Source organism: Lindgomyces ingoldianus, assembly GCF_010093535.1.
Source record: "Lindgomyces ingoldianus strain ATCC 200398 unplaced genomic scaffold BDR25scaffold_1, whole genome shotgun sequence".
Lineage (NCBI taxonomy): Eukaryota > Fungi > Ascomycota > Dothideomycetes > Pleosporales > Lindgomycetaceae > Lindgomyces > Lindgomyces ingoldianus.
In genome coordinates, this window is record NW_022985162.1 from 339417 (window position 1) to 366808 (window position 27392).

General features: G+C 50.3%; 12 protein-coding genes across 12 annotated transcripts; 7 read left to right on the top strand and 5 right to left on the bottom strand.

Annotated features, from left to right (window-relative positions):
- Window positions 1-6: 6 nt before the first annotated feature.
- Window positions 7-1667, bottom strand: BDR25DRAFT_364295 (Arabinanase/levansucrase/invertase; the record flags this gene model as incomplete). Its single annotated transcript, XM_033696838.1, has 7 exons — window positions 7-203; window positions 263-355; window positions 408-455; window positions 507-1034; window positions 1092-1233; window positions 1293-1414; window positions 1487-1667. 7 exons carry the CDS (start codon window positions 1665-1667, stop codon window positions 7-9), a joined length of 1311 nt encoding a protein of 436 aa, XP_033554320.1.
- Window positions 1668-2961: 1294 nt separating this feature from the next.
- Window positions 2962-4754, bottom strand: BDR25DRAFT_205827 (putative metallocarboxypeptidase ECM14; the record flags this gene model as incomplete). Its single annotated transcript, XM_033684469.1, has 2 exons — window positions 2962-4299; window positions 4353-4754. The coding sequence occupies 2 exons, from the start codon at window positions 4752-4754 to the stop codon at window positions 2962-2964; spliced, it is 1740 nt and encodes a 579-aa protein (XP_033554321.1).
- A 330-nt stretch (window positions 4755-5084) lies between these two features.
- On the top strand, window positions 5085-9842 carry BDR25DRAFT_1386 (uncharacterized protein). Its single transcript, XM_033683882.1, has 3 exons — window positions 5085-5748; window positions 5805-7175; window positions 7229-9842. The coding sequence occupies exons 1-3, from the start codon at window positions 5382-5384 to the stop codon at window positions 9814-9816; spliced, it is 4326 nt and encodes a 1441-aa protein (XP_033554322.1). The 5' UTR covers window positions 5085-5381; the 3' UTR covers window positions 9817-9842.
- Window positions 9843-10928: 1086 nt separating this feature from the next.
- On the top strand, window positions 10929-12112 carry BDR25DRAFT_249478 (3-oxoacyl-reductase). Its single transcript, XM_033686019.1, has 2 exons — window positions 10929-11740; window positions 11790-12112. The coding sequence occupies exons 1-2, from the start codon at window positions 11179-11181 to the stop codon at window positions 12104-12106; spliced, it is 879 nt and encodes a 292-aa protein (XP_033554323.1). The 5' UTR covers window positions 10929-11178; the 3' UTR covers window positions 12107-12112.
- Window positions 12113-12211: 99 nt separating this feature from the next.
- BDR25DRAFT_338335 (uncharacterized protein) lies at window positions 12212-13276 on the bottom strand (the record flags this gene model as incomplete). Its single annotated transcript, XM_033693274.1, has 3 exons — window positions 13214-13276; window positions 12835-13122; window positions 12212-12775 (listed from the first exon to the last, which is right to left on the bottom strand). Exons 1-3 carry the CDS (start codon window positions 13259-13261, stop codon window positions 12212-12214), a joined length of 900 nt encoding a protein of 299 aa, XP_033554324.1. The 5' UTR covers window positions 13262-13276.
- Window positions 13277-13597: 321 nt separating this feature from the next.
- BDR25DRAFT_274656 (chromate transporter) lies at window positions 13598-15171 on the top strand (the record flags this gene model as incomplete). The annotated part of the gene is made up of 4 exons (XM_033687424.1): window positions 13598-14119; window positions 14170-14294; window positions 14345-14846; window positions 14899-15171. The coding sequence occupies 4 exons, from the start codon at window positions 13598-13600 to the stop codon at window positions 15169-15171; spliced, it is 1422 nt and encodes a 473-aa protein (XP_033554325.1).
- An 820-nt stretch (window positions 15172-15991) lies between these two features.
- Window positions 15992-16447, bottom strand: BDR25DRAFT_308408 (uncharacterized protein; the record flags this gene model as incomplete). Its single annotated transcript, XM_033691007.1, has 3 exons — window positions 15992-16078; window positions 16108-16130; window positions 16255-16447. 3 exons carry the CDS (start codon window positions 16445-16447, stop codon window positions 15992-15994), a joined length of 303 nt encoding a protein of 100 aa, XP_033554326.1.
- Window positions 16448-18086: 1639 nt separating this feature from the next.
- On the bottom strand, window positions 18087-18735 carry BDR25DRAFT_320776 (Cupredoxin; the record flags this gene model as incomplete). The annotated part of the gene is made up of 2 exons (XM_033691928.1): window positions 18087-18321; window positions 18371-18735. 2 exons carry the CDS (start codon window positions 18733-18735, stop codon window positions 18087-18089), a joined length of 600 nt encoding a protein of 199 aa, XP_033554327.1.
- A 1902-nt stretch (window positions 18736-20637) lies between these two features.
- BDR25DRAFT_320777 (Asp f 13-like protein) lies at window positions 20638-21179 on the top strand (the record flags this gene model as incomplete). Its single annotated transcript, XM_033691929.1, has 3 exons — window positions 20638-20704; window positions 20763-20932; window positions 20994-21179. The coding sequence occupies 3 exons, from the start codon at window positions 20638-20640 to the stop codon at window positions 21177-21179; spliced, it is 423 nt and encodes a 140-aa protein (XP_033554328.1).
- BDR25DRAFT_1447 (uncharacterized protein) lies at window positions 21168-22152 on the top strand. The gene is made up of 5 exons (XM_033683894.1): window position 21168; window positions 21240-21625; window positions 21684-21800; window positions 21855-22054; window positions 22141-22152. Exons 2-4 carry the CDS (start codon window positions 21468-21470, stop codon window positions 21955-21957), a joined length of 378 nt encoding a protein of 125 aa, XP_033554329.1. The 5' UTR covers window position 21168; window positions 21240-21467; the 3' UTR covers window positions 21958-22054; window positions 22141-22152.
- Window positions 22153-22261: 109 nt separating this feature from the next.
- BDR25DRAFT_207062 (glucose/galactose transporter) lies at window positions 22262-23926 on the top strand (the record flags this gene model as incomplete). The annotated part of the gene is made up of 5 exons (XM_033684513.1): window positions 22262-22355; window positions 22423-22623; window positions 22711-23256; window positions 23309-23508; window positions 23588-23926. 5 exons carry the CDS (start codon window positions 22262-22264, stop codon window positions 23924-23926), a joined length of 1380 nt encoding a protein of 459 aa, XP_033554330.1.
- A 2105-nt stretch (window positions 23927-26031) lies between these two features.
- Window positions 26032-27159, top strand: BDR25DRAFT_347839 (uncharacterized protein; the record flags this gene model as incomplete). The annotated part of the gene is made up of 7 exons (XM_033694325.1): window positions 26032-26130; window positions 26180-26228; window positions 26284-26395; window positions 26458-26484; window positions 26531-26945; window positions 26979-27029; window positions 27064-27159. 7 exons carry the CDS (start codon window positions 26032-26034, stop codon window positions 27157-27159), a joined length of 849 nt encoding a protein of 282 aa, XP_033554331.1.
- Window positions 27160-27392: the final 233 nt, after the last annotated feature.

Below are 27392 nucleotides of genomic sequence, written 5' to 3' on the forward strand. Positions count from 1 at the left end.
TCATTCTTAATCTTCTACAACCTCAATGCCATCAAGAACAATCCCCGCCTCTGTGGAACCACTAGTACCAAAAGTAATCGTATTAACAGCACCTTCTCTGAGATTCAACTCAATAGGAACAACATCATGACACCCGGCTCGGTGATTCAGCGAAGAGATGTTGACAGCAGGCTCGTCGTTGACGAAGACATGCGCTTCACCAGCTGCGACAAATCAATGTTAGCAAGAAAAAATTGAACAGCTAGGCATTCAATCTACATACCGAATTTGTCCGCGACTCGGTAGTGGAACTGCACCCACTGTCTCCCCCCCAAGCCGGCCACATTCCGGAAAGTGACTTCGCTGGAAGGATCGACTAGACACGGGATATCAGCACATAAAACGCTAGGGCATTGTTGATGACTTACTATTATGCACTCCGCGCTTACTGAGACAGTGATCACAGTCTCTCGCCACTGCAAGAACGTCAGCTTCACTCAATCTACCATTCTCTATCCTCAACATACCAGCTTTGCCCGAAATCTCCGCATGCTCAGCCTCATATCTCCGCTTCTTACTCGGATATGATACCTCTCCTGTGTCGACATCAATCTTCCATTGTGCATGGTACTCCAATGTAACTTTCTTATTCTTAGAGTCCACCGTCATCGGCAACCACACATAATTCGAGTCCGGCCCACCCTTAGAATCCCAAGAATCCCCCATGTAAATATACGTCGTTTTCTTACTTCCTTTGATCGTTAGCTCAAATGTGTTTTGTGAATTATACGTTTTCTCCGCATCGGGAGCAATTCCGTAAGGGCCGCTCCATGAACCGGAGAGGGAGGTTGCGTAGAACATTTGGTTGGGGTTGGAGCGCCAGCCTGTTTTCCCTGATACGATGAGGTAGTAGGTGCCGTCAACTTTGAATAGGCCAGGAGCTTCGTAGGCACCTTTTGCAAGGTAATTGACGCGGGAGCCGATGGTGCCGTCGCTGTTGATGCGGTTGATTTGGACGTTGTTGTGGTCAGCTGAGGTGAGGAGGTACCATGTTTCTGGAAAAGATGTCAGTGGAAGAGAGGAGTCATTGGGAGATGAAGAGTGCTATGTACCGTCGTCGTCCATAAACATTCCCGTGTCGGAGTAAGTGTAGCTGCTGGGAGGCAGAGTGACTTTTGATCCTGAGATCGCGTATCCGTTGGCAATCGTGGATGACTTAAGTGCTTGGACATTGCGGTCGACCTGTCCGTATATCTACACCATTTTTCTATATCAATTTACAAATCTCATATTAGGATGGGTTGCGAACTGACCCAGAAAGACCCATTCGGTTTCGCAAGTTTCGGCCTCCACATGTACTGAATAGAGTTTTGTGGGTTGCTGGCGGGAGCCCAGTCGAGCAAGTTAGTTGACGTGTACATATAAGGTTGCTCATCTTTGCAGCATGTCAGCGACTACAAGTTTTACACCCCAAGAACGCACTCATCGGAGTTTTTAGGTGTCATACTATGGCTTGCGCTTTGTCCGACCCAGTAGAAAGTATCGCCTCGCTTGAGGACCATTCCTCCATGAGCATCAATCTTAGTGTTTGATGTCGACATCCAGGCAGCGCCTGGTACAATCCAAGAGTTCGCTGCATTGGCAGAAGCAGCAGCGCTGAGCCCGAGAAGAAGTTGAGATAGCAACATGGTGATAGTTGATTCCCCTCGTGTAACAGATGTGTTTCTAAAGGCTCTATAACCCTATTCTTATACAAACAGAATTACATCTTTGGCTCGCCATTGACGGAGAAACATGCGTATCCTTGCGCTCAGGCTGTATATACGTTTACTGTTCTACCACGTGGTTTTCCTTCCTCGATATTAATAACCCAATTAACTCCAAACAGCCGGGAAAGATGAAAATGAATTTCAGTTACATTTGTTCGAGGAGGCCAATAAGAAAGACTTTACATTTCGAGATTCCTGGGCTGTGGTTATTGCCTCTACTAATCGACCTGGCACACCGTGACGTTGATCCGGGGAAGTGAGGGCCGAAGTCAGCACGGGTTGGGAGCAAAGTTGGGAGCCAATATGAGCGCGAATACGAGTGCGAACGCGAAATAAGGCTGTCATAGTATTCTCGTTTATAGGCATCAACATGTTTTGCGTGCTGTTGCAGAGAGATAGTGATGAGGAGACAGTGAAGACCTGCTCAACATTGCTCAAGGCAGAGCTATCGACCCTTATTGACCAGTTTCCACGACAACCCCTATGAAAGAGATTGGATTGTCCTGGGACATCTACGGCCTTCATTGATACACTTAAGAAAGACATTAATAACGTGTGTAGGGCCATATTCTAGGACATGCCAGCGGAAGCAGACATTGTGTGGACTTGTCCGTTTACAGATACAGCCAGGGCATAAAGTTCAGGATCTGGCGGGCTTCTACCGTCCAAATCTTCAAGAAGCCAGAGACTTGAAGCGTTTATAATTAGGCTATGAAGGTCTCCGACTTCCACTTCTTGTGATATGGTGGGCGAGAGGTATGCGCTTGCCACGTTCGTCGTAATACGAGCTTCGCGAACATTAGGCCAATGAGAGGGCGGAAAATGTGCCACATTTTCGTGTCTTTGGGCTTTGAGCGCATAAAGAGGAAGAAGCATGTGGTGCTCGAGAGATATATTGTCTTCTTGCTTTTTGGTGGATGTGCAGCTTAGACCTCCGGGAGACGAATCCTTTCGGAGAGAAAATGAGGTCCTAGAATTCTTAGGTATTCTAAAATCAGCCTGGGCTCAGGATTTAACTTACAGTGAACTGCAATTTTGAAGCTGGCAAAGTAGATCAGCAGAAAGGTAATTCGATACCAGGACAGATGGTAAATGATTAACAGACAAGGGGGAATGTGCACCTCCCTTCCTATCCATAATAGCGACATTCAAAGCAAAGCCCAAAAGGAAAACTGAATGCGTATTGGTACAAGGAGTTATCACAGTCACCTCATTACCGTTTCCGCCTCCGCCGGAGCTCCATTGGCGAATCTTCATAATCCCAATCCTGCGTCTCCTCCACATTCCCATGCTCATCATGTTGCAGAACCTTTAGAACTGGTTCCTCGGACGCAGTACCTGGAGCACCGCTAGTCTCAAACCCAACCTCTCCAAGCATGAAACGACCAAGATAAAGAACAGCGTCAAGAAGCTCTTTGCCTGTTGGGACGATATTTTCTTTAGGCAGCAAGAACCCGTAACTTCCCGTATCTCTAAGCTTGATTTGATAGGCGTATTTGACTCTAAGCTCATGGTAGAACCAGTCAAGGGCACTTCCCCCGCTCGACTCAATACGTGGAAGAACCTTCCGGCCTTTCCCATCTTTTGAGTTCTTTGACACGGCGACATTGCCCTCACAAGCAGAGGTCACTTGGTAAGGGTGCCCTTTGTGAGATACGCGGATGGCCTTGGCGAGCCCCATGGCCAGTTCCTCGAGGTCCTCAATGGTGGGTGGCTCCTGATAGCATGAAAATGAATATGGATAGAGAACTTGCTGAGAGTACGAGTGTAGGTCGAGAAACCCCACAAAATCGACGTTGTTGTTCTCGGTCTCGTTCTTGGCCCATTCGGCGAACCGTTGGGCCTCAGCACCGTCAAAAGGAGCATCTCCAGCAAAGGACTCGCTGCATGGATTTTGGCGAGTAGAGTCGCCGTCCCATTGGTAAGAGTAGCTTCGGTCGAGGTCGATTCCCCGGCAGAACCGAAGACTTGTTGGCTGACGGTTCTTTCGCCAGAGCCGGTCGGTCTCCCAAGAGTACACATACCCATCGGGATTCAAAGTCGGCACGAAGACGAAGTCAAAAGATTCGAGCATCTTCGTCACAGTGTTTATCTTCCCGTAGGAGGTAATCAGACTCCAGGCCAGGTAGTTGACAGTGCTCGTGGAAATCCACTCCCGCGCATGAGAGCCCCCAACAATGAGGACCGTCTTCCGGGGAGAGGACTGCTGCTCGTCGTTTGTAGGGTGAACTCCGACACGCAGGGCAGGGATGTCGCGTCCTTCATAACTGATGCCAACGTTGATCCGCCGAACATGGGTCGTGAACATGGACGCAAGGAGGTTCATCCAGGGTGTAATGACAGACAGTGGTTGGTAGTCCTGGAAAAAGATATTCTCGGATTGTGAGGAAGTCTTGAGACTGGGGGAGAAGGAGCGGTCGCCGTCGTGGGACTGAGTAGCGGAAGGGGTGGGATAGGAGTCGAAGATGGCTTGCGCAAGGTCGAGATCTTGCATGAGCGCCACGTGAGAAGTCTGGAGGGAGGCGGGGAGAAGCCCGAGCAGTGAAGATACCTTTGTCGAGTGTTAGGAGCCGATGTACTGGAGGTTGTTCTGTCCCGACTCACCACGTCCTTTGCTATTCTGATGTCGCACCAATTCTCATTGAACTCCCACACATCCAGGAAAAGAATGTCGGAAGCATCGGCTAGAGCCGAAGCCTCCTCTGCCGTGGTGATATTAAACCGCATCACAATGTCTTCCCCGTACCGCGCCAGCAGCTTCCGCGCAGGGGTGCCGCCAACGGCCGCGGGGTCGCCATTGGCTGCGCCCTTGCCCTTCTGCTTCTCGGGAAGACCCCATATCCGCCGAATGAGTGCGTCTGACAGTCTTCTCCAGGGGTGCGGGGGGTGGTTGTGGCAGCGAGTGTCGAAGAGGGAGCATTGTTGGGAGGCGGCATGCGGGGCGGGGGTTGCGAGCGAGGGACTGAGGAGCAGCAAGCTCAGGACAGTGAACGTCGGCTGACGCATGGCGGGCCAGAGGACGGCAAAGACAAATGGAAAAAGGAGAACTTGGACTGTTCGCACACGCTGGAATAGCGATGCAGAGGGCGCGGTGGGTGGCGTGTTCACCTCGTGCAGACAGTGGCCAAGATGAAGCCGTGGAATTGTGATGCCTGAAGGCGCTGATTAACCGCTCAGCCACCCTTGCGCGCGCCGCCGCCCCCCAAGCTCTGGGCCACGCTGCTGCACGGCCACTTCTCGGCCGGCGCTCAAGCGCCCAGGCTGAGGACGGCGACGGCGCAGCCAGCTCTCCTCAGAGAGCGTCTGGCGACAGCACGCTTTTCCAATGCGCTCCGGCACAAACTCTTGCATCCGTCTCTCGCGCAGACCTGTCCCCTTGATCGCCAACTCTCGCTCGTCTCTTGCATTGACGTGCTCGCCCTCACTTTCACTCTCGCGCTCGCGCTCCCCCCAGCCTCCGCCTAAGCCCACCTCCCCCCCCCAGTCTGACCCTGGTACCGCACTCTCAGCCTTACGCGGTGCATCCGACCCCATCCTGACCACACTCCTCCCCTCTGCCCACCGCGACTGTGCCATGTCCCGCGCTGTACGACCTGTGCCTGCGTAGATGAGTTGCTAGCCCACGCGAGCGCAATGCCTTTGAAGGGCCTCCGACCGAACCGCAGTGAACGAGATCTCCAACGCCGCAGCACTCTAGATCCCGCCGGCCTCTTCAGACGAAGCGACAAGAACAAGTCATCCGACCTCCTCTCCGCTGTAGCGCCCGAACGTGTTGTTGTGTCTGAAGATGGCGGTCGCCCAACCTCCAGCGACGTCGCGCCGCCCTCATGGTCCGCTAGCTATGAGATCCCTCTCCCCTCCCCGCCCATTCAAGAACACACCCCCAATACGCGGCGGTTCAGTCTGATGCGCTTTCGGCATGCCTCAGATTCGCAGCTGTCGACAAAGGCGAAGGAACATGCTGCTGAAAATGCTCCACCCGTTCCGGCTATGCCTGCCGGTGAGACTACTCGCACCCCCTAGCAATTGGGATCAGCACTAATGTATGCGCTGCAGCCCCTGCCATTATCACCACCGCCCCGACCATGGTAGATCAGGAAGAACCGGTCATTACGAAGAGACGTGGGAGACTGCAGCAGTTCTCCCTTCGACGACGGTCCTTCGACCCTGGATCGACAGACCGGCCAAATCTTCGGAAGTCGATGGATAAGAAAGTCAGCTCAGAGATAAGGAGAGGCCCCTTTTCGTTCATGAGAAGCCAGAATAATCTGGCCGAGGACCCAGGGAGATTGTCAACAAGCCAGCGCCCGGACGCTCTTACTGAATCGGCCCACGAGTCTGCCCAGGAAGGCACGTCCTCCCTGTCCCTTCCAGTCCAAAGAGTGTCCGACTCTTCTCGGTCCGACGGGAGCTCCGCAGGGCATGTCTCCTTCGAGCATACTTTGAAGCCTCAACCGACGCCGAAGACCGGCTCCGGACGATTTGGCTTTGGGCGACGGAACAAACAGCGTGCTTCCCTATTCCCGTTACCTATGAAGATTCCTCCCCCCGAGTTTCCTGATACTGCGCCTGCGACTCCCCGGGCCTCGACGAGCGGCGTCAGCTCCGGTTCTCCCCATCACTCCCCGAATGGAGAAAGTCCTCCCTTGACTGCCATACATCACTCCCGGCTCCACCATCTTGAAAATGGAGCCAGGACCCCGCCAATCCCCTCGCCATCGCAGGTTGCCCTTGCAGCTGCATCACTGAATCTTACCTCACCGAACGCTGGTGGGCCTAGCCTGCTTCGGAACGATTCTACGAAATCAGTTCGTTCGTCACGCTCGTCACCCAATGCCGGAGTTCCAATGCGGCTTGGTCTCAGAGGTCGATCGTCGACTATGGGATCACTTGGCGGGCGCTCTGACGATGCTCCCCCGCCTACTCCCCCTTATGCTACGAGCGGACGAAACTCGACGTCCACAGCGGGGAGGAGTAGCCTGAGCAATTTATTCGGGCTAAGCGCAAGATTTCGTCAGAACTCTGAGCCGCATTCTCCAAGGCATGGTTCCCCTGCTCACGCTTTTATAGGAACCCCAGGGATCTCATCCCACCAGAACTCTTTGAATATCAGCCGCGAAGCTCTGGTTATGCCGGAACGGGAAGAGGGAGAAACACCTGGCCATTATTTGGAGCGGATGGAAGAGAACAACATCGAACGAAGCGTCATGGCTAGTTACCTCACCAAGACCGACGACCCGTTCATGCTTGCGGTGCTGCGCAGTTATATGCGCAAGTTTGCGTTCTTCGGAGACCCGATCGACATGGCCATACGGAAGCTGCTTATGCAAGTTGAACTACCAAAGGAAACACAGCAGATCGATCGTGTGCTACAGGGTTTCGCGGATCGGTATCATGAATGCAACCCTGGCATTTACATTAATCCTGGTATGTTGTTGAGGACGCCTGTCAGGTTGGTACCAATACTAATGATCGTCTAGACAAGGCATATTTCATTTCCTTTTCCATTGTGATCCTCCATACGGATTTCTTCAACAAAAACAACAAGCGCAAGATGCAGAGAAACGATTACATCAAGAACTCTTCCTGTGAAGGCGTCTCTGACGATGTTCTTGGATGCATCTACGATAACATTGTCTATACACCTTTCATCCACATCGAGGATGAGCTCGATCTGAAAGGGGGAGTGTCGCGGAGAAGCAAGAAAACTGCTATACTCAAGGCTCCAATCAACGACCCTGCTAGGAAAGCCACACGTGAGCCCATAGACCCATACACTCTCATATTTGAAGGCAAATTGGACGCTCTCCGACCGACAGTTAAAGACGTCATGAACTTGGACGACCCCTATAGCTACCTTGGCACAGCCCTATCACTGGACGTACGGAACTCGTACAACTCGTTCTCGAAATACGGCGTCATTCAAATTGTTTCTTCAAGATCGAGGCCTGAGGCATTCATGTCGCAAGCTGCACAAGAAAACCCTCAAGAGACTTCGGTCGGCATTGTTGAAATGCCTGTGACTAAGGTGGGGATATTGTGGAGAAAGGACACAAAGCGAAAGAAAGCGCGATCACCGTGGCAGGAATGGGGCGCTGTCCTAACACGATCAGGGCTTTCTCTATTTAGGAATTCTGGATGGACCAAGAATCTAATGCATCAACACGAACTGCACCAGAAGCATGGATACTCCGGCCCGGTTGTATTCCAACCCCCACTCCCGGAGTTTAAACAGGATCACATTATACCAATGGACGGCTCGGTGGCTCTGGTTGACAATACATATAGGAAACATAAAAATGCCTTCGTCATGTTCTCAAAGGTTGGAGAGGAAACTTTTTTGGCCGACAGCGAGAAAGACTTGAATGACTGGCTGGGCGTGTTGAATTACTCTGCTGCTTTTGAGACGTTAGGCGTTCGTCCGCGGGGCCTTGTCGGAGGTTTATATGAAGGACAGAGGAATCGAGGAATCCGTCGACTCGAGTCCTCACATTCGGGCAAGTCCATCCCAACGGCGACTGGCGAGGTCACTATCCAGAGTGGCAAGATCGACAGTCAATTTGCTCAGCAAATGATGAATGCCCGTAAGGAGCTCATGCAAAAGCGGATCGCAGAGTCGGAGGAGAAGTTGACGCAATCTATCAAACAGCTGGAGAATAGGTTGAGAGATGCAAGACATCTCCAAATCTTGGCACCAGTCCAGCCAAAGACAAGAGACCTCGTCATTCACGCTGCGGGCAGGTTGGCTGCAAAGCTGAAATGGGCACGCATTGAAATATGGCGTATGAAGTGTCATCGGGACATTCTAGCCCAGGAACTGGAAGACGAGAAGAACGTTGCTAGCGAACGACAAGCTCGGATTGATCGAATTGCTGGAACCTCCCAATCATCACAGCCACAGCCTTCGCCGCAACAGTCAAGCCGGACGTCTAAGATCAGTGGACTGGCGCGTCTTAGCTCCAAGGCAAGCTCGCTCACTGCCGGCCAGAAACCCCCCCTATCCCCGTCTGCATCTGCCCGGCCGGGCACGAAGTCATCTCGAGAAACAGACTTTGGTGAAGATGTCTTCAAGACTCCACCGGAAACGTCTCGTCAATCGAGTCCCAATCACCCCCCAGCTCAACTAGGATTCCCTCCTCTGTCATTCAGCCCTCAGTCCTCAGATCACCGAGCTTCGTTTGCTAGCTCCGCTGCTCAGTCACCCAGCCTTCAAGCCCGGGACCACCGACCATCTGTATCTACTGTTGGAGACCGCACTGTTAGCTCGGATGTTGCTTCTGATGAAGGGTCTCAATACACCACCCCGCCTCCCATTGAGAAAGAGAAAGCGGGCCCTAAGACGCCAGACATCCCCTCTACTGACGGCTTGCGCTTAGATCCCGAGTCCGAGTCCGAAGCCGACCAGCCACCTGCTGCTCTGACTGGCTCGCCCGAATCACGTTCAAAAGTCAGAAGAAGCCTTCATCGCACACTACGAGACTCTCATGGATCATCACACCGCCGGGGCCACAAGGGAAGAGATTCGGCATCCACGATAGTTAGCGATGACAAGCCTGAGAGTGAAGGCCTTTCAAGAGCCAAAGGAAGCTTCACAGTCCATGGCAAGAAGGCATCTGTAATCACATTTGGTGCTGAATGGCACAACATGCCGGCAGAGGAGAGGTTAAAAGTAAGAAAGCAAGCCCAAGAAGCCGTGCACGAAGGCGGTTCTACCGAAGAAACGGAGGGGAGCACAGACGACCAAGCCCGCTCGGTCGTCAGTGATAGTACTGCCACAGTTCTCAGTGCGCCGACGAATGCATCTGACGACACCACCCCTCGACACTCCACAAATGAATCTAGAAAGCAGCGCCATGTATCATCGCAGACCATCACTCCCGCTAATTTCAACCGCTCCATGAATGGACATGACTCAGGCTCCGATGATGATTCGGATATGAGTGAGATCGAGGAAGAATCACCAACAAGGGAACGCAGCTCGATGAGGCATACCCAGAGTGACGCGGAAGACTCTGGCGCTGAGCGTGTAAAACTGGACTCACCCTGGCCACAGGTCGTGGAGGCCTAATCTCATACTTTTCTTTCAGATGAAGCGTTTCTTTTTGTATTTGCATCTTGGTTATGTGGAAAAGTTCAATGTTTCTACTTTCCGAACGATTCCCCTTATGCACCGTCTTCTGCGATGGTTCCTGCACTGTCTTGCAACAAGCATTGGCGTAATAGACTTCTGTTTCTGTTCCTTCCCTCTCGTCTCCTTCTCCTTCTTTTGAACAAAACACATCACACTCTTCTCACATTCTCACATCACACAGCACGGCGCTGCTTGCTTGGATTGCGACAAAGGGGATTTCAACATGAAATGACACCTTTGACACACACCCTGTTAGCAGTGACGTCTTGTATATATAAGACTCGGGACTCGGGGAGCGGCGTTCTCTCGTACCGAATCTAGGATTCTCGCTTGGTGGATAAAATAGGTGAATGGGCAGAAGGTTTGAGGCTGGTTCCGCTGAATGAATACCAAGGTTTGGTACCAAAGGGGGTTTGCGGCGTGGATGGATAGATGGATGAGGGTATGGGGATGAGGTGGAGGAGGGTGTTGATTTAGTCGAATATACCTATGGCTAACTGGACTGGGGCAAACCCTTTTTTTGTGAACGTTGAGATGGAGTGTGAGTGTGATAGAATCTACTCTACACCTTGTTCAACTTATGTTTAATAGTGTTAATGTTCCTGGCCCCTGGATCCTAAGGACCTCCCGTAATATGCCGAGGCTCAAGGGTTCACATTCCAGAGATCGCAGCGCAGAGTGCTCAGATTCGCTCAGAGTCTCCCGAAGTTTGGAGCCTTTTTATTGGATGGCCTCCTCTAGCGTTGCACGTGATTCAAAGCCAGTAAAAGGAAAGGAGAGTAGCTACCTGGGTATATTGGCCGTCAAGTCCGTTCAATACATAATACATAATTTTTGTATCACAAAAAGAAAAGGGTATTGTTCACGGAATTAGAGATCCTACCTAGCCGTGGCTGCGAAAAGGGCTATTACATGGCGGTCGAAGCCTACCTACTAGCTAAGACAAACCTCTGCATCTATTTCACTTATCATTTCATTGAATTCCCATTGCGATTAACAGGTACCACAAGCCATCCACGAGTTTCCGACCAGTTCCTAAGATCTAGCAAAGCTTAATGACCACACTGGAAAGCTGACACCCCTCATTTGGGATTCCCGTTGATGGAAATGTGCCGAGGTTCCTGCAAGCTCTCCACCAGTAGCTTTGTAGACATCGAGAGTCATGACCGGAGATATGTCTCTAACAACTAATCTCCCAACCCCTTTCATTCACCTTTTCTTACTCATCTATAGCTAGACAGCGCTCTCAATCCACCTAGAACCACACGCCTTTGCTTGCTTACGACCTACATCGACAAGATGACGCATAACGCCGCAAAAGACGACCTCTCAGTTTCGAACCTCTTCAATTTCTCCTCGCACATCGCCCTCGTGACGGGCGGAGGAACGGGACTCGGCGAAATGGCTGCACAAGCCTTCGTACAGAATAGTGCCCACGTCATCATTGCTTCACGGAAAGAATCTGAACTAAAGTCGACGTCGGACCGGCTCAACAAGCTCGGCCCAGGAAAATGCGAATACATAATCGCGGACCTAAAGGATAAAGCTGGCTGCGAGGCGCTTTGTGCAGAGGTCAAGAAGCGCGTGGATAGGTTAACAGTGCTAGTTAACAATACTGGAGCGACTTGGGGAGACGATTATTATAGCTTCCCCGAGAGCGGGTGGGATAAGTTGATGGCGTTGAATGTTAAGAATATCTTCTACATGACTGTGGGATTGGAACCGCTGCTTTTGAAGGGAGCAAATGCCGATACTCCGGGTAGGGTTATCAATATTGCTAGTATGGCAGGCATACAGACGACGGATGTTACGACTGGCGAAGCCGGTGGGCTGTCCGCGCCAGGGCATGGCACATTTAGCTGTTGGTTAAATCGGCGCCGCTTGGAGAAACACATTGCTGACTGGAATAGATGGCCCCTCCAAAGCAGCCTGTATACACCTCACCAAGATGCAAGCTTCCAAACTCGCACCGAAAAACATTATGTGCAATGTCATTTGCCCCGGCGTTTTCCCGTCTCGGATGACCAACTTTGGACTGCAGAAGTATATGGATACACTTGTTTCTGGGCAGCCGACAGGTCGTATTGGTAAGCCCTCAGACTTCGGGGGGCTGGTACTCTTCCTCAGCAGTGCCGGGAGTGCCCATATGACCGGTAATGTCATCGAAATCGACGGAGGAAGTACCCTGACGGGCTGGAGGGGGAAGAGAAACGAAAGTAAGATCTAGAAAGGTGATGACGTTCGTAAACAAGATAGAGTCCCATATTCAACCCACCTAAAAACAAACGCCAAAGGCCCGAAGCAGTACTCCCCTAAGATTATTTTCCTAACCTCAACCGCACCCCCGATCTAGAACCCCCCAGACCACGTCGTTCCTCACTCGACATCCACCTTCTGCTAACGGAGTGCAGCCCTTCTCAAGCGCTACCACTATTTCATCCATTTCTTGCTCCGTCTTTGCGTATTGCATGCACATCTGATACGCCCTCCCGCATTCAACTCCCACTTCGTCTACTTCGGGAATGTCGTTGGTAAAAGAGGGAAGTGGAATTTGGGTGATGTCTACCTCAGGATTCTCCGCTAGTCGGGTGAGGAGCTTGCATGGTGCTTCCTTGGCATCGACGGGCTGACTGTGCGACGATTTCTTCGTTGGACATGTCCCCTTGCATGATTTTTGGGCTTGCGGCGGTGGTGGGAGTGGGAGTGGGAGTGGTGATTGATCGGGCTCGTCGATGAGTTCGACTCCAGAATCACTTGCTGTGCCAACAATCTGAGGAGCAGGTGATTCATCGGGGGTAGTTAGAGATATTGCCGCGGGCTTGTCAGAGTTGACACTAGTCTGGTCCCCAGACCAAGTATTCTGCTTGCTGTGACATTTAATGGCTATCGGCACAGTCTGGGATGCCCGTATACTTTTAGTTCAACATTTCCTTTGAGGGGATCTTAGTTGCTGACCTGTGTAGGAACGGGACTCGGGCGATTGTTAAGACTGTTTGTAGTATGTCCTTTCGCCCAATCATCGACAATATGGTCGGCTACACCGACCTGTCGTAGTAGCTCCCTCAGCCTCGCATTCTCCCGCGACACCTTCTGAGCCGCAAGCTGAACTTCTTTTGTCGCCTGGACACCTTGTTCCCGGACTTGGGCGAGCTTTTGCTCCAGGTCAGAGAGATACTCCCGCTTCCGTGCACGATGCCGGCGCTTGTTTTCTCTCATGCGAGATGCGCGGTCTGGCTTCAGATCCTGGCCTCGATATCAGTTCAAATTGTCCACGATGACGAGTAAGAGGCGACGAGTCTGTCTCGACTACTTGAGATGCCGAGGAGATGCATACCAGTACTTGATCCTCTTGCGGCATAACTAACGTTGAATAGCTACACATGCAGTTCGAGAGAAGGTGCAGTGGACGAGTGGATGCCCCTCATTGTCTTTCAGGTTCAACTGCTTGACATAAGCAATTCTTCGGGAGTTCCCTAGATGCAAGACGTCCATTGGACGAAGTTTGTGGATCAAGGAATAAGTAAGTTCCACATTCGCTTGGCTGAACGCCTCTGGATGTCGACTTTTGTTGACCAATCAATGTGAAGGAGTCCGTCCTTGAGAGACAATCCTAAATATCGCCGACCACAAGTATATTGGTGCACCGTACCAGAATTATTTGGATTCATTCTAAATAATCAGTTGATTCTTCATCTCTCATCCACCTACTATTGAAATGATGTCAACATCTCCACCGACACTGGATAAGAATAAAACCGACATTGAATCCCAGTCTGGCATACATATAACGCCAGTCGACAATGCGGAATCCTCTACCTCAGCAACACCGACGGCAGAAGAAGTCGACTTAGGCGAATCGAACGTCCCCAAGCTCTCCCTCCCCCACCTCTTCTGGTTTTTCTTCTACAACTTCGGCCTTTTCGCCTGGGGTGGTCCAGTCGCGCAAATCGCACTCATCAAAGATCGCCTCGTCATAAAGGATCAATGGATCTCCCTCGAGCGCTTCCAACGCGTCTTTGCTGTCTACCAAATCCTCCCTGGTCCTGAGGCAGCAGAACTTTGCATGTTCTTCGGGTGTCTGAGTAATGGGAGACTTGGGGGCATTGTTGCTGGGTTGGCATTTATCTTGCCTGGGTTTGTGTTGATGTTGGTGGCGAGTTATGTGTATAGTTTGGCCGGTATGGACAATAAGTGGTTTAATGCGAGTTTTAGAGCGCTGCAACCAGTTGTTGCTGCTATGGTAGGTTCAACTACATATCGACGTTTGTGATAGGTCACTAATGGATGTAGATTTTCAGAGCCACGCATAAAATCGCGGATCACTCGCTCCATAAACCAGAATCCAAGAAGACGGATCCTTTCCTCGTCATTATTGCAATCTGTACTATGATCAACAGCGCTCTTCGGCTAAACATGTACGTCCCAGATCCCCCCTCTTCTTCATTCTCTAACACAACCTCCCCAGCCTCATCTCCCTCGCTCTCTACGGAGTAATCTACACCCTCATATCTCGCCGTCTATGGATTCCTGCCGCCATCCTCTTCCTTGCCCAATACATCGGCTACACCCTCTACGTAATCTTCCACGGTATCCCTTCCCCTGTCTCCCTCGCCCTAGGCATCGCTCCCACACCCTCTCTCCTCCACCTCTTCCTTCTCGGCCTTGTCGCTGGTACGCTTTCATTCGGCGGTGCATATACTGCGATTCCTTTCATTCAGGTTGAAGCTGTGTTGAAAGGTGGGTGGCTGTCACAACGCGTGTTTATTGATTGCATTGCAATCGGAAACGTGCTGCCTGCGCCGTTGGTGATTTTCGCGACGTTCGTGGGGTTTCAGGGGGGGATGAAAGATGGGGGTTTGGGAGTAGCGTTTGCGGGCGCGGTGATTATTACCCTGGGAATGTTTTTCCCGTGCTTTGTTTTTACGATTGCGGGACACAAAGTTTTGGAGAAGCTGGTTTATAATAAGGTAAGTCCCTCTTCCCCTTCTTCCCCCATGAAACTTACCGAGTGTGCAATAGTTCCTAGCTCCTTTTTTCACCGGCCTTTGTGCCTCCGTCATTGGCGTAATCGCAGTCATCGCCTTCCAAATCCTAAAACCAGCGATTGAGGGGTCAATGGAGAGTTTTTCGATTGTGCCGACGGAGCATGCGATTCAGAAGGCGAGCGAGAGTGGGATTGCGGCGGTGTTGTATGCAGTCAGTTTAGGGGTTTTGTATAAGTTTAGCGGGAAGTGGGTGGTGGTTGTTATGGTGGTGGTAGCGGCTGTTAGTGGGCAGTTTTTGTTTATTTAAGAAAGCATTTAGGGAATTTAGTGGAGATCAGAGGCGAGGGCAAGTGGTAGTGTCATTGTGTTGCGCTATGACCGCTTGGGGTGGATAGAGAAGCTCGATGGGATGTCGACGTATGTGGTTATTGTGGCAGTTAGGTAAGTCAGTGGATAATTTTTTATTTACTTTTAGATGGTAAAACCTTAGAAAGGAGATAGAGTCAGGTTCAAGTAGGTGGTAAAGGTATGCGAGATAAGAGGGGTTCCAGCGGGAATTAAAGGGTACTATAATTCCCCGCTTGGATTAAAGATGTCGATACTGGAGGTCGCAGGGCTAATTAGAAGCCGTGGAGGGGATTAACAGTGGCGGAGGGGATTAATGGTTACAGAGAGGATCAAGGCTGCAAAGAAGATCTCTTGATCTTCTAGCTGCTTCTTGCTCTGACGAGCTTAACAGCTTTATTTGATACCTGGAGAAAATTTTGGTTTCTAGGTAGGATGGTGTTCAAATTCGAAACATTTGTGGCATTTCGTAGTGCTTCTATAGCTTTTTGTGGGAGTCTGCCCCTCAGCAGCTGCGAAAAGCGAGGCACAGGCTTCTCAAGATCTCCAATAGTATCATGCCGAACACCTTGGTAGGCATAATCCGAAACTCCGCATTGTTCCACGGTGAGTTCTAGCATGCTTCTGTTATTCTGAATATTCATGAATAAACAAACTAGCTCTTTGAAAACGTTGCTCCTTGCAGGATGCAATGGTACTTCCTCACCGTTGAACTCGCTCTCCTCATAAACTTTGCGCTATACAGCTCTCTCAGCCGAGCAAACAAAAGAACAGTGGTGTATTTATGCGTGTTTTGGCGCCTCCTGTCCCACGGCAGCCCTTGTACTACTACCCGCAAAAATGTCCTCCGCGAACGTGTTACCAAAACACTAAGAAATTAATCAGTAGAGTTAATTACTGTAGTAACTATAACCTCATTAGCTGTACAATAACAGAAGGCAATTCATTTTTGTTCTAACTACTAAGAGATTGCTACTATCAGTAACAGTAGCAACAGAGCTACGTTCTATTAAACATCACGATAATCTCGTCCGCGATTGCCCACGCCCCACACCCCCCTGCCTTCCCTCCTGCGGGATACTCAGCGCGATGCTGTCTTCAATCGCTCCTGCGACAATCGCGTCTTTCCCATTCCGTGAACATCCTGTCACACAGACTCGCCTGGAGTCGATTTGTGTGGGGAGTGTCAAGTCTAGTGCGTCGATGATTCGGTGTACACTCCACGCCCATGTGGTCATTGAGCCTTGCAGTACAGGTCATAGAAGCGGCTAACACCCCAGGTGTTATTGTCACTAATTTCTGACTTCTGGTAAGTCATGACTGCAACTATATTCAGGACTGGGATGCCAAGGGAGCCGAATGCGAGGGTAGCGGATATGGTGTGCTGCCGGATGTTGGGGATTCAGTTGAGATGGAGAAGCTCGTTGATTTTCCGATATTGGTTACTGTGGTGTGGGGAGGCGGGTTAGGAGGGTACCGAGTGAATAGCGTTGTATGAGTTGCCAGATTTTAACTTTTCGGCTCGACCATTGCGGGGTTTTTGTGATGCGGGCCCGCTTAGAGGGAGAAAAAGGCCTGGCAGCGTGGTGTTGAAGACATAGGTCATGGCTGTTGGGATGTTAAGGCAGTCGGTGAGGGTGGAGGTCTGAGCTTGTGAGAGATAAATAATCGTTAAGATGGATAAGATGATAAGCAGCATGTTGAATATCAGCTTTGGGGTCTTTAAATGCGGGCGTACTTCCAGTGGCTTAGAGTTCAGATATATAGTAGTTTGGCTTACTTGGCATTTGTTAGTAACATCGTTGTGGAAGCCCTTCCACTCTGGAGTGGAGAATTGCGGATCGAATGAAGGAAAGTTTACACATCAGGATTAAAAAGATATAGGTTAGCGGAGTATTACATTCTCTCGCGGTCTAGCGGAAACAAAAGACAGAGCAACGTACCGAATATGATGAAGAGGAAGAACAAAATTATATAAATCGTGTAACTAATGGCATGAGATTCTCCGAACATAGAATCGAGGTAACTAAAGCTACAAGGTATATTGCGTGCTCGCGATTTGTTTGAAAATACTTATGAGAGTTTTGACCTTGGATCGTTTGCGATTGGTGGGAATTTTCGCTCGATCCTTCATTACAGCTGAGAAAGCAAAATATTTCCAAATCATAAGTTGAAGATACTGCAGAAGAGACACTTGACCACAAAGGAGGGATTGCCGTAATTGAAGAGTACTGAAGTCCGGGTCAGTTTTCAAAGTGACATCCCAACATGGGATTGTCTAGTTAGCCAGCGGAAGATTGAAGATTGGAGGAATTAGAAAGCCCGACCACAACTCGTGTACCCAGATCTAGCAATTGTTCAGCCTCCGTATCGTGAGCCAAAAATGTGCTCCGACGCGCGCCATGCGGAGCACTGTGCCAAGCCTGGGGTACAGAGACGGGGGGCTGAAACGTACTTCCCGGATAAGCTTAATCCGACTAAGCCTCAGGCACTAGAAGTATCAGACAAAGACTCCTTCATAAAATGCGTGGATCATCATCAAGCCGTAGAAAAAAAAAATTTCCAAAAAAAAATTTGGGCACGAATATCCAACCGTTGGAAGCTTATGGGAATTGCAATACAATTCATTCCAGTTTCCGCGAACTATGGAAACATAAAAATATACAGTTCACACCAAGAAGATATCTCATAGATTTTGAAGGGGTATCCAACCCGCCGATGCTGGGATGCCAGATCCTGATGTCGTTGATCCAGTCACCACATCCTATTGTCCAACTTTCTGAAGTCATTGCGATGCTAGGTCTCGCTTCTGCAGAGCTCACATTATCATCCCCACGAGTGCATTTCTTTGTTGTTCTGTATGGAAGAGTAACGCATTTACATCATCAGGTAGGCGAACATGCCGAGGAGACCAGTGAAGGCAACGTTCTTGTTGAGCTCCAGGGTCGAAGCAGCACCCGTGGAGGAGGCGGTTGATCCGGAGGCAGACGATGAGGCGGTCATGGTGCCATTCATGAGCATGCCACCAGTTCCGGCCACAGAAGAAGGAATCACAACGCTGGAAGCGGCTTTGGCACTCGAAATGAATTTGTCGACGGTGTTTCCAGTGGCACTTCGCACAGTTTAGCAGGGACAATGCGACTCAGACAAAAGAAACTTACGGAGCGTTGATGGCGCCGGCCATTCCGGATATGCAGTGCTGGCCTTGTGTGCAGTAGAACCAGACGGGCTTAGTCTCATCTTCAACCGTGTACATAAAGGTCTCCATTGCGCCACCGCTTGAGCTGGCGATGTAGCCGGACCAAAAACCGCCGGACATTGGCTCGCAGGGCTTGGCAAATGTCGATTGAGCAACCGAGTGGTTACTAGGCCAGAAGTGGAAGGTTACGGTATCGCCTTTCGTAGCGTTGATGTTGTTAGGAGTGAACGTAAGCTCTTTATTGTTGCCACCAACTTTGACGGAGTGGTCAACAGCGAGAACGGTGCCAACAAGGGCGATAGAAACGAAAACGTTGGTGAAATGCATTATGATTGGTTGAAAGTTGAAAATGATAACGAGTCTAGCTCTTTTGGGATGTGATGAAAGGGTATTAGGGGTTGGAAAACCGAGATATTGGTGCTGAGCTGATTTGAGAATGAATGCTTGGGCCTGCCTGGGGAAAAAATCTGTAGGTGAGGGAATATGAGGCCTTTTTATGTAGGAATGAATGAAACGAAGGCACCGAGGCCTGTGGTGAGAGAGCTGAAGACTCGGGCTGAGATGGCCATGGCGGAACGCCTCCGAGACGTCGTGTGTTGCGGATAGTAGCAGGGACCATGGTGATGCCAGAAGTGGAAGTTTGCGGAGTGCATTAGACAAAACAGGAGGCTGATGAAGAGGTCTTCGATTGGGTCAAGATAGGCCTGGGCGCCTGTGTTCAGCCACTGGCAATTCGGGCTGCAATCATAATGCCTGAGGTCTCGTGCGTGGCTGTTTGGGAGCCAAGGAGTCAAGGGCGCGAAGGTGCGTAAGTTCAGGGTCGAGGTGTTTCTGCGAAGGGGATGAAACGTGAAGAGGTTGTCGCTAAGAGATGAGACGTGTTCCAAGACGGCCCCTTAGTGGTGAGGCGAGAGAGGTGGCGCTGCACGACCCACAAACCGATCCTTGCGTGACGCCTTCTCCTCGTAGCTCGGAGCTTCATTCAATGTCACTCTCCTCTAACAGGTCCAGCACGGCGAAGACAAATGGTTTCGACGAGATCTGGATCGAGACGTTGCGGTTGCTAGTCGGGAGTTCGGCTGACTGAGCGTTTCCCGGGCTTTGCCGGTGAACAGTGAAGGATCAAGCGAACGCTGACATCGGAGCCATGGACATGGTACGCTTTCAGCAAAACTGGCCTTCTGACGTTTGATCAGGCTCTCCAATATTCTCTGAAGTACCTAGTAAGGGCCTATTTTCAGTTGTGGCTCGCGCTCTTCGGCCACGGAACGATGTCGGGAAGATCATGTATTGGCTGTGACCGTCTGCATTGATGTCCTGCGATACTTGCAGCGACTTACTACCGGGTGCGGCATATAGTAGTGAAGGCATCTCGAATCGACCGATTGGGTGGGAGCGGAATTTTCACACGCGCTGAGGCTCACAAACACGTACAGAATCACCATTTGCTGTCAGACGGTTGTCGAACGGCGGCCTCAGACATTGTACAAACTTATCCCCCTGCATCGCTCCACGCTGAGGCTAACTCATCGATCAAACCGCCCCTATTTCTTATGACCGCACGCATTCCGATATTGCCGACAGCACTGCCTTCGTTAAAGCATTGTCGATAATCAATATGCTTTTGCCTCGCATGTTACCATGGAAAATCCACCAAATGCGGTGCGATTTTATTGATCCTCTAGCGGGTTTGCCCGTTGCGGATCGAGCGATGTAACCAGCCGCTGGCCTCGGGCATTTTTGTCGGCCCTTACGTGCAGCTCAACCACCACAGACGGCCACTCGGCGCACCGTCGTTCCAAAAATATCCCAACCATCACAACTGCCTCTCGTGTTTGCTCGAGTTATGAGCTCATACATTTCTTTTCGTGCACGAGTGCCGCGCTCTCTGGTCACCTGCGCACCACTCCGCAACTAATATCCAAGACAGTTGCATCAATGGCCATGGTTCCCCTCGCGCCACCTCATCTTTGCCCAATATCGAGCATCGCAGCGCCGACGGATAGCCGCAGGTCTTACATGGCGGGCGAGCATTCCTCCCGACGTAGAGTATAAAAATGGCGGTGTGGGCGACGAGAGAGTCTACTCATCACCTTAGCATTCAGCATACCAATTAATCCGTTCTCGCATCACCAAAATATTTAATCAACGCGAGACAACCCCGTCCAAGAGGCAATTCCGACACAACTTCAGAACACCTCACCAACATTACCTCCGGAATTCAGCATCATGAGGTTCTCCAGCGCTCTCACTGCTAGTGCTCTTGGCTTTGCCAGTCTTTCCCAAGCTATTACTGGTACACGTTCATCTCTCCTCTTATGTTTGCACCCCCGGCTGATTTCTTTCAACTCTAGTGTCTTGGGATGCTGGCTATGATGACAAGAGCCGCTCTCTCACTGCTGTTTCCTGCTCAGATGGCGCGAACGGCCTGATGACCCGGTACCATTGGAACACCCAGGGAGATATCCCCACGTATCCAAACATTGGCGGGTACCAGGAAATTAAGGGGTGGAACAGCCCAATGGTATGATCCACACCCGAATAGTTTGAACAACAGCGACGTGCTAATGTGCGGCTTCTCGTAGTGCGGAACCTGCTACTCTGTTACATACAACAGCCGAACGATCTACGTCCTTGCTATCGATCATACCGCAAGCGGCTTCAACATCGGGAAGCAAGCTATGAACACCCTGACCGATGGCAATGCGGACCAGTTTGGAAGGGTTGACGCTGCGTATACTCTCGTTGATATCAGTAATTGTAAGCTCTGAGGGACATTCGGTACTGGAAAAGAACAATGGACGACACGGTAATACTTATTCATCGATCAGCATAGCGAGTGTCACTTGGGAACTCTAGAACATTCCTTCAGTAACTTCTAAACGTAGTGCACATATTTTTTGTCCCTCAAAAAAATTTTTTTTTAACTGATGGAATTCGACCAATGAGATGATCCACTGAGCCGTGTTAGGAACGAACTTGAACGGAAGGTGTTGTGTGCACCGTCGTTACGTTTCAGTACCTTAAATTCCAACCTGGACGAAGCTAGGAATGAAGCTATGCCCTATTACGGTGGAAGCCCTTCAGTAGGCACTGGGTATTGCAGCGATCACGTGATGCTCAGTAGATGTGATGGCGAATTCACCAGAATTGCACATCCCAGCATCGCGGTATTAATTAAAGCGATGCACAACATTAGCCGTCATCACGAACCGAGGTTCAGATAAACCAACATTCCCCAGTTCTATTCCATCAAGAAGTTGATCCAATTGTAGTGATGCCACCATGAGCCAACTAGTCGCCCGCTCATATCCTTCTAGAACCCCAACAGAGCGCCCAAAGTCCCGCGCCCAAATGGCACACCGTCTCGGGCTTTCAGATGCCGTGCAAAGGTGGTGCCATCTACCAATCAACGCGCAAATCTCCTACTAATATATTCCAATAAGGAAACACTTTCATCAATCTAAAATGCGGAACCACGATCCAGGCGCTACACCTCATGGGGCACAGGCCCTCTCCCGGTTTCTCGCCATATTAATACACCGATGACCAGCAACGCCAGTGCGGGGTGGCCCTGACAAGATCTTCCTCGTGAGAATTAACGACGCGCCGACGGGCAAGCCTCGAAAGGCGTTGCGCTAGACTTGTAAGTTCGTTATATTTTGTGAAGCTACTCGGGGGACATTGTTCCAGTAGTGGTATCTGGTGGTTTGGTAGCTGACTCGGGCACAGGCTTTGGAGTGTGATTTTTAGTATAAGTTGGGATGCTGAGAGCGTTGTAAAAATCACCGAAACTAGTCTTGCTTGTCTTTCCAAACTAGTTTATCGTTGAGCGACAAAAAAGAGCTTCAAAATGGGTTACCGACGAAAGATCGTTGTTGACGACAAAGCTATTACCGAAGGCGCTGGCCTTACACTACGACAATCCCTTATTCCGTGCCTCTTAGGTATAAAGCATCTCCCTACGTTCGCCTATGCCCTTGCTCCGAATATCGCAGAGCTGATGATTGATAGTCACAATTCTGTTCTTCCTCTGGGGTTTTGCGTACGGTCTCCTCGATGTGCTCAACTCGCACTTCCAGTCCACTCTCCACATCTCCCCCAGTGAAGCATCTGGCTTATCTGCTGCATACTTCGGTGCATACTTCCTTTGCCCTCTGACAGTCTCTGGATGGATCCTCCGGCGATTTGGATTTAGGGTGACATTCATGACTGGTATGAATTCCCCACACTGCTTCCTTCCCCAGAACTCAACGCTTTTTCCCCATAGCTCCTCAGCGAGTGCTTCCTAACAAGCCCCAGGCCTTGCCATCCTAGCAGTAGGCTGTCTCCTTTTCTGGCCCTCCGGCACCAAATCCTCGTTCGGCGGTTTCTGTGGCAGCATGTTCGTTGTCGGGGCTGGACTCTCCACTCTCGAAACCGGCGCTGACAACTTCCTCTCCATCTGCGGTCCACCCCGCTACTCCGAAATCCGCCTCAATCTCGCCCAAGGCATTCAAGGTGTCGGATCCTTCGTTGCCCCGTTGCTGGCTTCCCGCGTCTTCTTCGCAAAGACTGTTGATACTGCACAGGGGCTTAAGAACGTGCAATGGGTGTACTTGGGTGTGGCATGTTTTGTCGCATTGTTGATTATCTTATTTTTCTTCGCGCCGATGCCAGAGGTTACGGATGCGGATATGAATTTGCAGGAAGTTGAGGTTGCGGGGGAGGAGGTTGGACCGTTCCGGAAACAGTACAACTTGTTCTTGGGCGTGTGGTCGCAGTTTTGCTATGTTGGTGCGCAGGTAGCAGTTGCCAACTACTTCATCAATTTCTGCGAGGAGGCCGGATATGACAAGGCATTCTCCTGTAACTCAAGCCATGTCCCTGTTTCAACTAGTTCTAGCTAACGGAGCTGTAGCCGACCTCCTAGCCGTTGGACAAGGTCTCTACGCCTTCAACCGTTTCCTCGCGGCCATGCTGATGACGCTCAAACCCTTCAAACCACGCTTCATTCTTGGGGCGTATCTGGGACTCTGCTTCGTTTTCGGGCTCGCTGCTACTTTGTCCCATGGCCACACAAGCGTCGCACTGCTCATTCTGGTTCTCTGCTTCGAAAGTGTAGGTCTTCACTCCACCCACCAGCTCCCCTTCTCACAACCATCCAAACTCAACATCAACCCCACTAACACCCACTTAGGCCTGCTTCGCCACAATTTTTACCCTTGCACTGCGTGGTCTCGGCCGGCACACAAAAATTGGGGGCTCCATGCTCGTAGCCGCAATCTCTGGTGGCGCAGCCATTCCCCCTATGACCGGCGCCGTTGCCACGCGGACAGGCAACTTTCATATCGCGATGGCGATTCCAACAGCATTCTACGTGCTCGCGTGGGTGTTCCCTGTGTACGCTAATGTGTGGAAAGGGGCGGTGTTGGATGGGCATCGCGACACGGACTTGAATGTTAGTGAGGGGAATACGGTAAGGGCGGAGGAAAAGGGAGTGCAGGGAGAGAGAGTTGAGGTTATTAGGGAGAAGTGAGTGGTTCTGGGTTCACGGAGCTTGCGGGAGAGGGAAGTGGGTAGAGAGATTCTTATGCGCGCTAAGAGTGCTGTACAATTAGCAGTCGGACTTACATCTTTTGCGCGATCTCGGTTCTGCTGACCTGCTCGCCCAGTTTAATTATCGTGGCATATCAATTGCAAGGAACTATCTCTCTAATCCACAGCAACAAAGCTCCATACCTATCTCCAAAACCCCCTTTCCCCTCTCTTGGGTCTCTTCGATAGTCTTTCAACTACCAACCCTCTGTCTTCCTTTCCAGCTTTCAGAATCTCAATATTCCATCCGAGCCATTGCTTCCCTCACACACAGGTGTGATAGGACTAATACGGGGTCTGTGAGCGTTGGTAGCTCCACCCACTGCAGTTGCATTCGGTGGAGGAATTCCAGACATTCTCTTCGGATCTTCTCTTTCTAGTGATTCGAGATCACTCAGAGTGTAAGCCCCGACGGTGAGATCGCGCGGGTCGACACAAGATGTGCAATGGAAGATGTACTTGTAAGTTAGCTTAGAAGGTGCCGAAGAGGACCGGTTACATGGACGTCAGTCTGGACCAAATCGCTCGTGTAACAAAAACGTATTATTTCCATTGATATTTACGTGCCCCGATAAACACCCAATCACAGCAAATACTAGCGCTAGAGTGGATTTGAGGTTCACGCCTGAATTGAGCGTGCGTTTTGCGTTAAGAATATAGAGAGGCAGTATTCTGGACCAAATGATGACAAAGGCGCCACTGATTCTGCAGATATAGACAGGTGCAGGTTGCCATCTTGATTTGAAGGGCTGGCTTGTGTAAAATGGTTAGTGCCGGCTAAAAATTCCGCGTCTCCCTAATCGCTCGAGCCTGGAGACTTGCGTCAATGCCGTTTAGAAAGAAGTCACTCGAAGGATGCCGTGTGTCGGTCAACTTACCCTTTCTTAAAGTTGAGAAACGTGACAATTTCACAGATGTAAACACAGGCCATAAATCTGGTGAAGAACTCCGAGAGTTTATCCGAGGCTACTCATTCTGCGCTAGGGGTTTCATTCTTTAAGAATTACGGTAATTGCCTCAACTGCGAGTATCTGTTATTGCTTAGACCTACAAGCGATAGCAAACCAAACGCTGAGCATGCGAGAATAGCTGCAAGCAGCGTGTGGCTATTGTTTGTCCGACCAACAACGTCCGCTACCCGTTGGGCATATATGTTTGAGCAAGCATGAACATCGCACATGAACCTCGCACGTGAGGCTACGTACGCGGCAGTGTTGCTGCAAATTTGTTAGTTGATGAATATTATGAGCGGATATGGATTGCTTGGTCTAGAAGTTTGGCTTACCCTGCGGTATATGCAGAGATTACGAAGAACAGGCTCAGAACTTTAAGAATACCATAAAGAGCTGACGACTGTGCAGCAATAAGGGAAGGTGACAGCGACTGCATATCTGGCCCGGCTGCCCATCGCTTTACAAAAGTCGGGCCCGCATAGTTAACATTTGCCGCGGCGGACAAGGCAACGAACGGACAATGACATAAGGGTACAAGGTTAGCGAATAACATAATAACCGGGACGTCTTTTTAAGGTTCTTTTACCTCACCAGCTGTCATGCCACCATCTCTCCGCCCATGCAAGAGAACATTGCTAGGGTGGCGGCAGTCCTACACGATGTCAACCAGCTGCTTGAATGAAGTCGAGATAGACATACATGAAAACAAAAAATCGCCCTCCGGAGCCGCAAATCCCGAACTGATTATCGTCGACAGCGCTACTTCGAAGATTGCCATTCCCAGCAGTGCTACCAAACCCTATCGGTATCCAGCATTCGGTGAATGGCGAAGAGGTGTAATCTAGCTTGTTGCGTTAGTAACCAAAATGCGCAAAGAGATGGCACCCATACTACTATGGAATGACCCAGTTCCGGGACTAGTTCCTATGAAGATACTAGCCAAAACCCATTAATGAACGGTTCGGTCACAAAGCACGGCTTACACTAACCTCCAGTATTAATGGTGATCATGAGAACGCAGACCAGCACGAACAAACGCAACTTGCACCTCATGACAACCTATATATGATTAATAAACATAACACATGACAGAATGTGCAACCTTAGTCGAATTCAAGGAAATTATTGCTCTCTCTATTTTCCCGTATATCTAGGGGCGAAGTTAGAGGACAGGGAGGCAATGGGGAGCGTGGTTGGATGGGGTCTTACCTTAAGGCAGCACAGTGAGACAAGGTTGTCAGCGCAATGAAGAAGAAGTTGATACCAGCTTCAACGCTAGTGGTATGGCGAGTCGGGTTATTTTTCAGAAGTGCCGTTAACTAAGTCGACTGTGCCGTCAGCGTAGCTATCGAGCAGATATTGGCAAGCCTAAAAAATGAACAGCGCGAGCGAGCTGCAAGAGCATCCTTGACTAATTCATACGCGTACGACGCGCAAACTGTAGATCCTGCAGCCAGGTCTAAGAATCTATGAGGTAGGTTAATAAAAGCTCCCGTCGATGACCGGCATGCAAATATAGAAATGAGCTGGTAAGTCAGGGTTACCAGTGAACGAATAGGGGCTTTGTATTCACACACTCCGGAAACATCGAGGAGATGTCACGCCATGTTCCATTTTCCTATCTTAGTGAACCCTTTACATATTTTGTACAATGAACCAAATCCACGAGTCACAGATGGAACGGAGCTTTATCTGCCCCATCCAATATCCCCAGCTCAGAACGGACTACAACACTGCGGGCTGGCGAACTCAGGAATTTGTTGGCCGGAATGCCTTTTGTGGGGTCGTAACATCCACAGGATTCTTTTTGTAGTGATAGAAGAGAACAGCATACCTTTGTTGGCTCTTCAAGAAGCCATAGGAGAAGAACTCGTATGGGTTGAGAAGCTGAAGCCTTGGGTATCACACTTGAAGGAAGCCGACCCAGGCTATTCCGAAATGTCAGTTGTGGTACGAGAATACCGGGGAAGACTCAAAGTTACAGCAGCAGACTATCGCTACCACGTAGTCTGAGCAAAGGTCTACATGAGAAACTCGCAGTCACCTCCAGATCCGTTCGAGTTCGATGAGACGCCATGGGAGCCGCCACAGGTGTGAGAACTAGATAATCTCCAATCAAACAAAGTGCGATATAGCGAGCTATCGCCAGATTACATCAGTCATGTTCTGGGATCTAACGCTGCTTCAAACTGGGGTTGAGACGGAAATGAGTCAAGTTTAAAGGGGTTCCAGAGCATAATGCGTTTAAAGTAGGTTTGTACGGGCTAGGATCTTCGATATGCCTAGAGAAGATTGTCTCTGGACATGTCGTTCTTGTAGAATGCTGCAGTAATCAAAGAGGGTTTGAACGATGCTTTGTGTAACTTCCGTCAAACTTGAGGTAAGCACGCAGCGTCGGTCCGCGAATTCAGGACCAGATAGGAGAAATAAGAGCCTACTCTCTCACCCACCCGG